Raw genomic sequence first — 13,983 nt, forward strand, 5'->3', positions numbered from 1 at the left:
GGGGGGTGAAATCTGCCCATACGAGCTTTTCTGAAATTGTCCTTGTGAAGGGAAAAAAATCCATCACCAACTTAGTATTCTGAGTAAGCTATTCCTATTATGTGCAAATCCAAACATAAAAAAGCATTTGTATCTATTGTTGTTGATCTGACACTTGGTTAGGTTAAAACAGAGACTGAAAGGAACCCACGACATTGCTTCATTGGACACAAATACAACAATTTTAATCTGAGAAAAAATACAAAATGAAACCATGTACAATATATGTACAAACTTTTTTTTTGTATAAGACAAAATATTATCACCAGATATCATATATGACAGAGCCAGGTAGATCAGGTCTGAGCACCATCATATTATCTCCTCTAATTACTGAGCAAAAAAAAATGCAAACCAAAAATAAAAATTGAGAAGGACAGGTGACTCCCTGCAATGACTCTCCATCTTCAAGGTTGATGATGAAGAGGTGGGAGCAAAGAGAACAACAGGGAGTTAAGAAACCAAAATTGATTGAAATAAAAGTGCACAAATGCAGAACAGAAACATGCTAAAAATAATGAAAACGTACATTTTTCAGTAAGTGTAGTAAAGTTAGTTTTTGTTGTTATATAATCATCCACTGAATTCCCAGACTCTGGCATCATGAAAGAGTCGAACTGAATGGAAGGTGCTGAAGCGCAAATCCTTAAAACAGGCTAACAAGATCACCTTGTTAACAATCCAATTAATATTAATATATTTTATTCACAATTGTTTCACTCTACTTCCTACAAAATTTAACAACAAAGTAATCACAATTCAAAAATCACTCCAGAACATAGTGTTGTTGGTTTGCAGTATGGACATGTTCAGTGCTGCAGCCAGAGAACAGACATTAAAGCTGAGATAGTTTTAGCTAAAGTCAGAGCCTATAACTGGTGGAACTGACACAGCAGGGTGTGCAGAAACAATAAGGTTCACTGCCATGTATCTTTTCCTATCCCAGTGATGTGAGTTTGCAGTAGGTCCAGTCTAGCTCGCTTTTGGTATTGCTTGTTTCTCTCTCTTAAGACCATGTGTTGCTGGAAAAAAGTAGATGTCAAGGTGAGGGAGGTGGGGGCCACACCAAGAGTCAAGGATTGAACTTTTTCGATCAATAAGTGTTGCTTGAAACTATATAATAGGCTAAAATGGTGTGCAGGCTTGCTTCAGACAACTCCGCATTAATACTTTCTACCTCATTGAGTTATCATTGATGTCTCTTTATCCTCCCAGGATATACTGCAAATTATGATCTACAGTCTCTGTGATATGTGTTAACTACTTTGTGGTGTCTCAAAATTCTCATTTCAAAACAAGTTTAAGAATGGAGAAAATGAACAGTGTAGAAAAATAGCACTCAGCTTGCAATGTTATCTATCCAAGTAGACTTTGTAGGTTTATATTTCATCAAAGCAAAGAAAAAAAATCTAAAATGGATAACGAAAAAAATGGTGTTATAATGTGGAACAACCTTTAACACAGGACTTGGTCTATGCCCTATCTCAACACAAGGACAGATAACAGCATATATTCTGATAGCGCTCACATGCTAGTCATCAGGCAACAATGGACGCCTCATTTGCCACTGCTAGAAGTATACTGTTTTTATTATTTTGTTGATTCAGGGATTGGGTACATTGAATTAATACTTTTTGTGACCTTCATCCTCCAAGGCGAAACAAAAGAGGAACAAAATAAGAGTCTGGTCACAAACAGAAGGAAAGAGAAGCTACAAAGTAGAAGATGACAAGGTATCGCATTTATAAAATAATTTTTTTTTAAACATAAATGGCCATAATATTCAGTCTGCATCGATTGTCTTCAAGTCATCAGTAAAACCATCCAATAAAACCTGTGATTCCATGCTGGACAAGCAGGTAATTTTCAAGGGCAAGATTATTACTTCTTCTTGGTGATGTAGCATCCATGATTCCTTCACCTGTCTGTAATAGCACAGTAAGATCCATGGAGCATCAAAGCCAGTGTCCTCTTGAAGGAGCTTCACAAAGTCTCTCTCTCAGACTGGAGTTCAAACAGGTATCAACATTCATCTTCTACCTCTCTGATGGGTGGGATCAAACTGCTGGTAGATTTGTACTGATTGATTTGATTAGCCATGTGAGTGCTCATTGGTTTTATCTGAATGTTCCTAGGGAAGGTGTTATCAGTTTCATCTGTAAACCATTTCTTTTCTGCAAACAGCAGGAAGGACCCACCGAAGAGCAAGAGAAAGAGGAGGAAAGAGAGAAACAAACATTGTGGTTAGTTTTGTGGGCTGGAAAAAATGTTAACACTGTTGCATGTTTGACAGATTGTAAAATTGGAATTCATGACATGTTACCTCCTCTACTGTGATACTGACTGATTAAGTGGTTTAAATTATTCCCTGTGACAGAATGATAAAGTTACAATCTGTTCTGACATGATCTACAGGTTGCCAGCATTCTGCAGTGTCCATCCACATTCATCTTCACGTCAAACAGACATTTTTTTGTAGCTGTAATTCAATGGAACTTTTAAAGTAATCAGAACACCTGAATTATTGATACGGTTTTTATGTGCAGGGTTCCCAGTGGACTGGAGTTAGAGAGAGAGAGAGAGAGAAAAACTGCTTTTTTTCTAGGCTTAGAATGCAGTCTCCCCTAAACTGGTTCAATTGCTTTGAAACTATAAGAATATGACTCAGAGGTACTGTAAATGTAAAATAAAATCAAAGCAACAAAAGAATGACTACATTTCACTTTGACAGCTTTTGCAAAAACCAATAACAGCATGATGTCTTGTTTGATATTGTGAGATCGTTCAATTTTACAGGCAAATTTCTTTTCTCCTCATTGTACTTCTTCTTGCCTCTGTGTGTCCTCCTATATAGTAGGCCTAATGGGACAGTGCAGATTTAAATACTTCTCCAGACCAACTGTCAGGGCTGTTTCCATGTCTTGCTCATCAGATTGCACTATTCAGCTAGTGAATGAGACAGTTTACGTCTATGTCAGCTTTTTCCTACCTCAGAGATGGAATACTTTACTATTCCACAGTGTGTCATTTGCTACTCTAGTTAATAGCCTGGCTGAACTCTGATGAGATTCACTCAACTGAGGCAAGCAAGCTGAAGTGACAGGCCACTCTAGTAGTTGGGTGCATGACTTCCTGGCTGGGAGCCAAGTATTCAACCATTTGGGTTGCTGGATGATTGTACACAGACATTTGTAAAACATCCAAGTCTATCACAAATGGAGAATGTTATTCTCGCAGGATTAAACATTCAGATGGGTGTAGACAGATAGTGGAATTCAGGAGCTACCTTGGTAACTTTAACCTAGCTCCCCCACCCAGCAGGAACAAAACAGGTTAGAAGCCTGTTTTATACTAGGCCCAAATATATGCTTCATAGCGGAGAGTTAAAATTGAGTGGGTTGTAAAACAGTTGCCAAACTTGAATCCAGTCGGTTACCATTGGTTTAAATTACCCCATCACTGTGCGGCCACAATGCAGTTAAGTAACTCTTGCACATTTTTTGAGAGAGACATGGTCTCTAAGTAAAATTAAGCCTCACTTGTGATCTTGCAATGGACTTCTCAGCCCTCCGGAGTTTTTCCCTGTCAATCAGATTGACAATTAAAGCCCAGGGGAGGAGCTGGGAGGCCATTTTCTCTGAATGATATGCATTAGCTGTACACACAGGATGAAAAGTCAATAATGGGGAGAGGATAACTCTGCCTCTCATTATGCCACTTCCTTTTTTAATAAAAACAATATTACTGCATTGGAAAATACTGGGCAATTTTTTTTTAAGTGCTCTAACCTGATAGAAATTGCCAATCTATATTAGTTTATGCTGAAAATACATAGCTCATTATATATGTATATATATATATATATATACATACCAAATCTCTTGATTTCTAAAAGTTTGACTCTGGATTTATGAGTTAGTGAGGTTACTGTAGGTAATCAACAGTTTGGATTGGCACGATCCCATTTAATACAGGTACTGTCACAAATATATTTGCCTTTTAAGTATATAGTTTTAAAACAGCTTATCATGTTAAGAGCTGGAGTCAGTTATCTTTGGAACTGAAGATTTCACAAAAGTACTGCTAGATATTGTTGTCTGTAAAGCCGTGTTCGGCTGGACTATGATATTATTAAATTTGACGAGTGAACTTTTTTTCACCTCCAGCTGATGTTGGGATCTCGTGCCCCTTAAAGACTATGTTCTATAACTTAGGTATAGGCCCTTTTGAGAGAAATGAAGCCATCAAATAAAGCAATAGGTTTATGAATCCAAATCCTATGTAAGATTACATTGCCCAGGTATGGAGCACCATGACATTATGTTTATAGCCTCACAGCAAGAGATACCTTCTTGGCTAGCACAGATTGTCAATAATTGATGCAGGATTGATATTCTGCCAATACTTACAAGCAGATTTAATCAATACTGTGTCATTTTCGCAAAGCAGGAAAAAGACAATGGCAGGATGGTGGGGGGATGCAGACTAAAACATTTGTCACCATGTTATTTTTCTTTATAGATTATCAGCTTCCTGGGAATCATGATCCATGAACATCATTCATCTTTAAAATGCTAGGAAGAAAAGCTACGAATCTAGATGTGAATCGTCTATTTTTGACTTAATTTAGAGCTTTATAAGGAACTCTTAGCACTTCCACCATTCCCTCCCCCCCCCCACCCCACCCCACCCCGAGTGGTGGTGTAGGGTTCCAGAAAAATCAGTTAAAGCTGAGGCAACTACCTTCTTTAAAAATGTTCTGATAAGTAGCTGTTTGGGAGCGATTGTAGGTATAGGTGAGATGATCTTAGGCCACAATTTTGTTACTGTCTTATAGGGCAGGTAGTGAAGAGCAAGCTAGGGTTGAAAGTGTAAGGTGGAAGATATTGTGATAACGTTTGGGTATAGGTTTTCAGCCTGGATTGTTGTCAATGGGAATCAGCTGTTGGTACTCTCACCTCTGAGTCAGAGGAATGTGGATTTAAGCCCAAATTGGATACAGCTCTCTAGTTTATTTGCCTCTCCCAGGAGGTGGGGGAAGGAGTTGGAGTGCATGGGTGAAATCAGATGAAAGATAGGCAAATGTGTATGGGCCTGATGACTTGTTCTCGTCCTAGAAACAGAAACATGAATAATAGTGAGGCAGTTCACAGTGCTTCCCAAGAAAATCCAGCCAGTACGCCACCTCAAAGGCCCAATTTAGGGTCAAGTAAAGGCTTCAGAATGGCAGAAGGAATGAATGAATAGCCTAATAACATGTTTTGGCACTGAAGACTTCTGCTGTCTTATTTCTGAGAGGTTCTTCCTTGATTCCTGTGCGGTGTCAGAGCAGTATGGAACTCCTTCAACATCCCAGGGACCTGCCTGGCCAGATGCTACTGATGATCGCGACCTGACTGAGCTAATAAGCCTGCAATTGGGACAGAGTTGGAATCCCTGGAAGTGAGTGGATTTCTGTTGCCTGTGTGGGGCCACTGGGCTTTCAGTCTGTTTAGTTCAGCGAGTCAGCACAGACATGCGCACCAGTGCTTATCTAAATTCACTGTCAGCTGCTGTTTGGAAATAAAATCTACCTTGTCCACTTCAGTTCATTGCAGCAGGCTAGCAGCGTAGGACTGGCACTAAGCACAGAATATAGCAGACCGAGGCACTGATAATCCGCTCTGAATAATGGCAAACACGGGTTTTATGCTTATGAAGTCGCTGACAAGGAACTTCAACAATATTGTATGTGTGTTTAGGTAAGTTTGTGGAAGCTTGAAAAAAAATTATTTGCTTAGTAACTCATATTGTGCAGAGAATTGAGACATGGATATCAGCAGGTGGGATGAGGAGGAGGTTGGCTCCCACTATGGTGACGGGCTGGAAGGAAAATAGCTCAAGTCCCCACGGTTAAATACTTCTGGCTTTATAACTGTGGAAAACATTTCCAAAGATCTCAGACTACACAGCAAGAACTGCATAAAAGTATAAGAATATTTTGAGAGTGTTCATTTTATTAATTTTACTCTAGGTTATCATCATTCAATCAATAAAAACATTGGACTGAACCCCTTCAGGCAGTAAAATAGTGTAAGCGAATCCTCCTAAATGGAAGTGAGTGATGGGTCCAGCCTCATGTTCCAATCAAAGTAGATTCTTTGCTGATTCTCTCAAACTTGGAATTTTTCCCACAATCTAGTTAGAACCAAAGCTCTCACTTTTAGAAGTGGAGAATTCTTTCGCATGCTGTGCATAAAACAGGGAGCTAGTTAGAGATCAGGAAGGGTCTCCATATCCTATACATTCCTAGTGTTCACAGAAAGCTGACTAGGTATTTTGCACAGCATCTGTGAATGTATGAACTCTTATCACTATGGAATGGTTCGTATCAGTATTTCAAAAATGAGTAACAATTCTAATAAGCAGAATCATGGACAGAAATTCTGCTTATGATGTAGTAAGGAGCAAACAAACAGGAGAGCTAGGACTGATCAAGCTGACCATTGTCCACTATGTTGTGGACAGAATTGCATTTACAGAGTGCACACCCAGTTTTTTTTTATCGGCACGATACAGTAAATGGAAAGCAACCAATAAGATCAGTTTACAGGGAGCTCCAGCAAAACAACTTCCTTAGTTTTGTCAGGTAGAATATTTTAGTGTATGATGATGGTTTCACATTTCATCATAGTCCTCCACCTCAGTTACAGACAATAGGAACCACAAGGCTACTTTCAGGCCTCAGTAATCAAGCAGAAAATTATAAACAGATAAATAGGAACCCACAGGGCTCTTAAATAACCTGAGGTTTAATAATTTACCATCGATTGCATAACATTTCCATTTCTTCAGACCATAGCCTTTCACACAAGATGACAAAGTAGAAACAAGCAGGAAACAGTTTACGAGAGACTGTTTTTCCACAACAGTCGTGACAGTAAAATGCTCTTGTAGTATCACTTCCAATCAATAGAGTACATGGATGTGAAGAATTCCATGTAAAATTGGATCATTATGGTTACAATTCTGTAAGGATTTCACAACAATGACTTTGTGTGCCTCTTCTCTGCAAAGAACTGTGAAACTGTTTTTAATAGATTTCAAATGTTGTCCTTATGTTTCTAAGTTGCCTGCAAGTGTTTTTTTTCATTCAGGGTTACCACTATAACCTAAGGGATGATGGTGCTACTGAAAGCCATGGAAGCGTGTGTTTGAGATAATGTAATGCCCCAGGCAATACTTGCCCATCATTGTGTTAAATAAGAGGAACAAGTGGCCAAATTGACAGCTCCACACAACGAATGTACTGTTTCACTTTATAAATAAGAGCATGTATTAAAGGATAGATAAAAATCTTCTGAGAAAAATACATATGCTTTGGGATTATTTGTTTACAGGTTTATGTGCCCTGTTACAATGTGGGTAGAATTGATATGATTACATAGGGTATTACATAGGCATAAAAACAGGCCACTCAGTCCAGCCAGTCCCTGCTACGCTCGAGCTTCCTCTCATCTTTTCTCATCTAAATCTATCATTGTAACACTCTATTCCCTTCTCCCTCATGTGTTTTTCTAACTTCTCCTTAAATGCATCTATGCTATTTGCTTCAACCACTCCCTATAGCAAGTTCAACATTCTTATCACTCCTTGGGTAAGTAGGTTTCTTCTGAATTCTCTTTTGAATTTCTTGGTGACCTCTGGTCATGCCTTTCCCAACAAGAAGAAACATTTTTTTCTGTATCCATGCTGTCAAAACCATTCATAAGTTTAAATGCTTGTATTAGGTCACCCCTCAGCCTTGTTTTTTCAATAGAAAAGAGTAGCTTGTTAATCTTTGTAATTTTTTTCTGCAGTCCCTCCATTTCCATTCAATATGGTGACCAGAGCTGCACACAGCACTCAAGTGTGGTCTAACCAAGATTCAATACAGGTTTAGCATAACTTCACTACTTTTCAATTCTATCCCTTTGCTTATTTTATGGCCTTGCTAACCTGTAGTATGACATTTAAGGATTGGTGTATTAGGATTCCAGATCTTTCTGTTCCTTCAGCTTACCTAGACTTGCACCTTTCAAGTAATAAGTGACATCCCCATTCTTCCTACCAACATGTATTACTTCACATTTATCTGTGTTGAACTTTATTGGCCCATTTTGTAAGTTTATTAATGTCCTTCTCAATATTGACTGTCACCCAATTTGGTGTCAACTGTAAATTTAGAAATATACATTAAATATATGTGAAGTTATTTGAATTTCAAGGCCACTGTACTTTCTGTTATCCATAGAAATAGAGGGTGGAAAGATCCCAAAGCAAAATACCAAAGATGCTGGAAATCGAAATAAAACAGGAAATGTTGGAAATACTCAGCAGGCCTGGTGGAATCTGTGGAGAGAGAAAGAGAGTTACTATTGACCTGAAATGTTAATTATGTTTTCACTCTCCACAGATGTGGCCAGGCCTAAGTATTTTCCAGCATTTCCTGTCTTCATTTATGAAAGATCCCAGTGTTGATTTGTGTGGGCCGTGTCCTGTAAGAATTAAATATTGAGGGACCTCCGGTAAGGCACTTTTCTGATGCTTTAGAAGGAACATTAGATATATTTGAAGATCTTCTCAATGTTATGTTGTGAAAAGTTAAGGAACAAGAACCATAGTGCAGGACACCAAGTTTGAAAAGAGCTGAACATGATATAAAATAAGTAGCAATTAAGTTATGGCAAGCTTTGATTTTATGCCCAGTGGTTAAGGAAGGGAATACTGAAGGAGGTGAGATGGTCCACAGGTTTGAGGTTCTACAAGTAACAAGATAGTGTAGAACATATTGTGAGGACTCTTGATTGCAGTACAGCAAGGAAACAGAGTGAATAGTGTGTAGGCCAGAATATTTGGAAGATAAAAGGAAAATACAGAGGAAGTGTGAGAATATTGGTATTTATAAAATAAAGATAGGAAAAGCTGTATTGGAAAGCAATAGATACTATAACTGAGAGAAAGATTGATAAACCTTTCCTACTTTTATGTCCAGGTTTATGGAAGAGGGCATAGAGGACTCTAGAAAAAATGTGAGCCATTTACAAGTCTTGGATGACTTGTACTTTGCAAATAAGGTGTGGACCATTGATGATAAGTACTGAGAGATGAAAAAACTGTGCCATTGAAGAACTGTACAAAACTGAACATCCTTCAGCGAGTCATCAAAGGCCATGGAGGCAATTAAAACTTTATAATAAAATAAATGGAGGTGATGTACTCTGTGCACATGCAATCAGAAATAAGTTGTTAAATGCAGGAGTATCAGTAAAAGTGCAGAATAGGTACAGTGAAGAGCATAGGAGATCATCAACACAGATAAAACAGAGTCATAAACCTCTGAGCTGATGGAAAAAGTGTTAGAAGATCACTGATGCAACCATTTGACAGGAAGCTAGCAAGCCTAACTTTAGCTGAAGTCTATAAAAATGATAATTGGTTTAGAAGTTGTCAAATGTTTTGACAATATTCCTATACCATTGAAATCCTAGAGACAAATGATTAAAACGACCATGCACGAACCAGACAAGTGTTGTAGAAGAGATGGGAGGATCTTTATTGAGGTTAGACTGAGAGGAGGGAGTGAACCACAGCATAGCACAGAATAGTGCTGTACAATATATCATCCACTAGACACGTGGCTAAATGGGAAGTCAGATGTGGCTTGTTGCAGTTCTGATTAAATACAAAAAGGGAAATTGATTTGTCCTTGGCCATGTGATTTCAATACTTATATTCGGAAATGTGTGTATATGCTGATGAAACGGTAAGATGAAAAATGTATGAGTTCTGTATACTGGTTGATGATTTTAAAAAATTCTTTCATGGGATGTGGACAGATATTACCCATCCCTAATTTCCCTTGAACTTAGTGGCTTCTTAGGATATTTCAGAGAGTAGGTAAGAGTCAACCACGTTGCTGTGAGTCTGGAGTCACATGTAGGCCAGACAAGGTAAGGATGGCAGATTTCCTTCCCTAAAAGGGCATTAGTGAACCAGATGAGTTTTTACAACAGTTGAAGATAGTTTCATGGTCACCATTACCGAGACTAGCTTTATAATTCCAGATTTATTAACTGAATTCAAATTCCACCAGCTGCCATGGTGGGATTTGAATACATGTCCCCAGGACATTACTCTGGGTCTCTGGATTACTAGTCCAGCAACATTACCACTACATCACCATCTCCCCACATTTAAGTACATGTACGTGTAAAGTACATTTACCTGTTGTGTGGGTGTTTTATGGCCTTTTCTACTAATATTATTGCACGTGGCTAAAAAAGTGTCACTGTAGCCACACCCGTAACCAATTTCCATTGGACAACACAGCTCTAGGAAACGTATTCTGTTCTTAGCCTCCAGTCTTCTCCCTGAGGTTGAACCAGAGTGTTTACAACTTTTGTGTTATATTTGACCCTGAGATATACTTCTGGCCACATTTGTGCCATCACTAAGAGCCCCCCTATTTTCATCTCCATAATATTGCCTGATTCCATCCTGCCTCAACTCAGCTGAAAAGCTCATTCATGTCTTAACTGTTATTTCCAAACTTGACTATTCCAACACGTTCCTAGCCGGCCTCTCACATTTTACCCTCTTTAAACTTGAGGTCATCCAAAACTGTATGGCCTTTTCTTTGCCGGTACCAAGTCCCATTTATCCAACCCCCTGATGTTTGTTGACAAACACTGGTTCCCAGGTAAGCAACGCCTCAATTTTAAAATTCTCATCCTTGGATTTCAAATTCCTCCATGACCTTGCTCCTCCCTATCTCTGTAATTTTCTCCAGCTCCACAACCCCAATTTTAACTGCTCTACTTTTCCTGGCTGTGCCTTCAGCTGCTGAGTTCCTAAGCTCTGGAATTCCCGCTCTAAATGTCTTTCCTCCTTTAAAATTATTCTTAAAAAATTACTTAAGCATTTGGCCATCTGCTCTAATGTCACATTGCGTGGCTCGGTGTCAAGTTTTGTTTTATAATACTCCTGTGAAGCACCCTGGGATGTTTTACTACACTAAAGGTTCTATATAAATACAAGATGTTGTTATTGTAGTAGGAGAGCTAGTAACTGAACCATTCACTTAGATCAGAAGAGATAGAAGAGCAAGAAGCTAGCACTTGGTGTTTCTTTTCAAGAAAGTTATGTTTAGCAGCTCTAAGCGTTGGACTTACAGATGAGTTGCAGACTGACCAAGACAGCTGGTTAGGTAGAACCTTTGAGAGACTGCAGAATGGCAGCCACACTTCAACTAAGCTGCAGTGTGGGTCAGGAATGACTAAAATAAGAAAGCTTCCTGCAGAATGAGAATATCATTTTCACCAAAGGAATAAAGTAAATGTAGTATTTAGATCAAGCAAGAACCAAAAGAATGGGGTGTTGCAGTATAGAAACCCTTGCCGACAACAGCAGTTTAGCTAGTCCCACTCCACAGCCCTATCCCTATAACCCTGCAAATGTTTTCCTGTCAGATGCTTAACTGATTCCCATTTGAAAGCCATAACTGACTTATCCTCCATCACCCTTTCAGGTAGTGCACTCCACAACAACCGCACTTCAAAAGTATTCAATTGGCTATAAAGCATTTTGTGATGTCAGATGGCTGTGAAAAATGCTATATTCCTTTCTTTCATTCCATGATCCCATGGGCAGGATCTTCTGTTCGGCCTGTGGGGACGGGCCCTGCACACCGACACGTAAAATGACACGCAGTGACATTGGGCGTGCATCCCGACCTCACCGTGTCATCGGGCGTGCATCCCGACCTCACCGTGTCATCGGGCGTGCATCCCGACCTCACCGGAGTTGGCTGCGCGCCCGCCGAACTGTCAAAGGCCTGTTAAGGCCATTAATAAACTAACTAAGCAATTTGACAGGGCTGCCTGTCCAACCTTAAGGTTGGCGGGGGACAGGCGCACAGCCCAGGCGGCCTTCGCATTTCTCATGAAACCTCATCCATGGGTGAGTTGAGGTTTCATGAAGGGTTTATTAAATTAATAAATATTTATTAAACATTTGATAAACATGTCCCAGCTCACATGAGGGGACATGTGTAAATGATTTTAAACTTCCTTTATTGTGAAGTTTCAAATTCAACTTAATCTCCCTGAGGCAGCTCTGTGCCTCAGGGACATTTCTGTGCTCCATGTAAAATGGCGGCGCACAGCCGATCGTGGGTGGCGACCAGCAAGATGCCTGCCCGACGGGGAGGAAATTCTCCCCCATAGCACTATTCAAGAAGCAATTGGGGTTATCCCTCATGATCAGGCCAACACTTAATTCTCAACCAACATCACATTAACAGATTTTCTGGTCATTATCTTGTTGATGGTTGTGGGAATTTGCTCTGTGCAAATTGGCTGCCTCTTTTGTTAATTTACAAGACTTCACTGTATTCAATTGGCTGGAAATGGCTTTGGGATGGCCTGAAAAGCATGATATAAAAGATCAGAAAAGGCCCAAAGTATGGCAGAGGGATCACAATGCTAAATGAGCCATCCTACACCACCCCTCTAACTCCCCACCCCCTCATCCTTGCCATTTTGGAAGCAAACAGCAATTATACTGTCTCCTCAATGACATGTTGCTAGCAGTAAATGCACGGCTGAGGGGTTCCTCTACTCTCCTTTCACCCTTTCCATTCCTCTTCCCCTCGTCCTTCCCTCCTGCCCCTCCCCTTCCTCCCCCAGAATGGCACTAGGCTGACTTTAAGGCCTGGATCTTCAGGGGCCCGGCTGACACATAAAATGACGCAGGATGACGTCGGGCGGAACTCCCAACGTGATCCCGCGCCATTTCAATTTTCAGGTCGGCGGAGGTGCAGCCGAATCAGCTGTGCACCCACCAACCTGTCAGAGGCAATTGAGATACTTAATGGACCTGCCTGTCCAACCTTAAGGATGGCGGGCAGGCCGGGAGCCTCTGGCAGGCTTCAGAAAAAGCATGAAACCTCATCCACGGGCGGGATGAGGTTTCATGAAGGTTTTAATAAATCTAAGCTTTAAAGTGATGGACATGCCCCAACTCATGTGACATGTCAGGGAAATTTCATTTTATTTTTGCCCCTTCAGCATTTTTAAATTTGGCGCCGATCTCCCTGAGGCAGCACTTAGCCTCAGGGAAATGAGTGCGCTCTTTCGCACACACGCATGAAAGAGCGCACTCTCGGCTGAGGGAATCTCCCCCGTCCACACAGGGAGCGCATAGCGCTTCCTGGCAGACGTCACACTGGGCGGGCCTTAATTGGGGGGGTGCGCCCGCCCGTGCCTGCACTTCCCTCCTAATGGGGCGGGGGGGGGTGGAATTCTTCCCTAAGTATTTATTGTTGGTTACAAAGCCCAGCTGATCTCCCAGCACTTTGTTAAGATGAAAGCTGTCACTCATGTTCAGGCACATACACTATGAGCTGACATACTGGTGTCAAAAACTGAACTCAACCAAACATGTCTTTATTTGCGTTCATCTCTAAGGCAACATTGCTACAACAGCTTAATTTGTCATTATCCCATTGCTATTTGAGGGACCTTCCAGTGTGCCAATTGGCTGTTGTGCTTCCTACATTACAGTATAGTGACTACACTCTAAAAGTCCTTTATCGGTTGTAATAACACTTTCAGATGGCCTTTTTTTTATTGTTGTCAAATAAACATTAGAGTCTCTATGACAGCTCGTTTTAAGATAAACAGATGCTTCTGTTGACATGCATTTCTTACGTCTGTAGTAATTTTACTCCTTATCCCTTTAAAAGGGGTTTAATTTCTTGCATGGAACAAAAATCATTGCAATCATTTAAAAAAACTGATTTTCAGGCTTAGGCAGGAGAGGAATTTTGTATTGTTGAGTGAAGCTGACTGACAGTCTCCATTGAGTTGTGCAGTCTCTTACATGCTTATTGATCATTAATGTCACTCCTCACATTTCCCTGTG

The 13,983-nt window shown here is 40.2% G+C and overlaps 1 protein-coding gene across 4 annotated transcripts in view; it reads right to left on the reverse strand.

Moving 5' to 3' along the window:
* Positions 1-198: 198 nt before the first annotated feature.
* The window catches only part of kcnma1a (potassium large conductance calcium-activated channel, subfamily M, alpha member 1a), a 779,423-nt gene continuing 765,638 nt past the window's right edge, over positions 199-13,983 (reverse strand). For all 4 annotated transcript variants that reach the window (XM_078530812.1, XM_078530811.1, XM_078530810.1 and 1 more), the window contains one exon: positions 199-2,213. In XM_078530812.1, coding sequence (XP_078386938.1) covers positions 2,062-2,213 — 152 coding nt within the window. In that variant the 3' untranslated portion in view covers positions 199-2,061. The remainder of the gene's footprint in view (positions 2,214-13,983) is intronic.

This window comes from Cetorhinus maximus, chromosome 27 (assembly GCF_964194155.1).
Source record: "Cetorhinus maximus chromosome 27, sCetMax3.hap1.1, whole genome shotgun sequence".
Taxonomy (NCBI): Eukaryota; Metazoa; Chordata; class Chondrichthyes; order Lamniformes; family Cetorhinidae; genus Cetorhinus; species Cetorhinus maximus.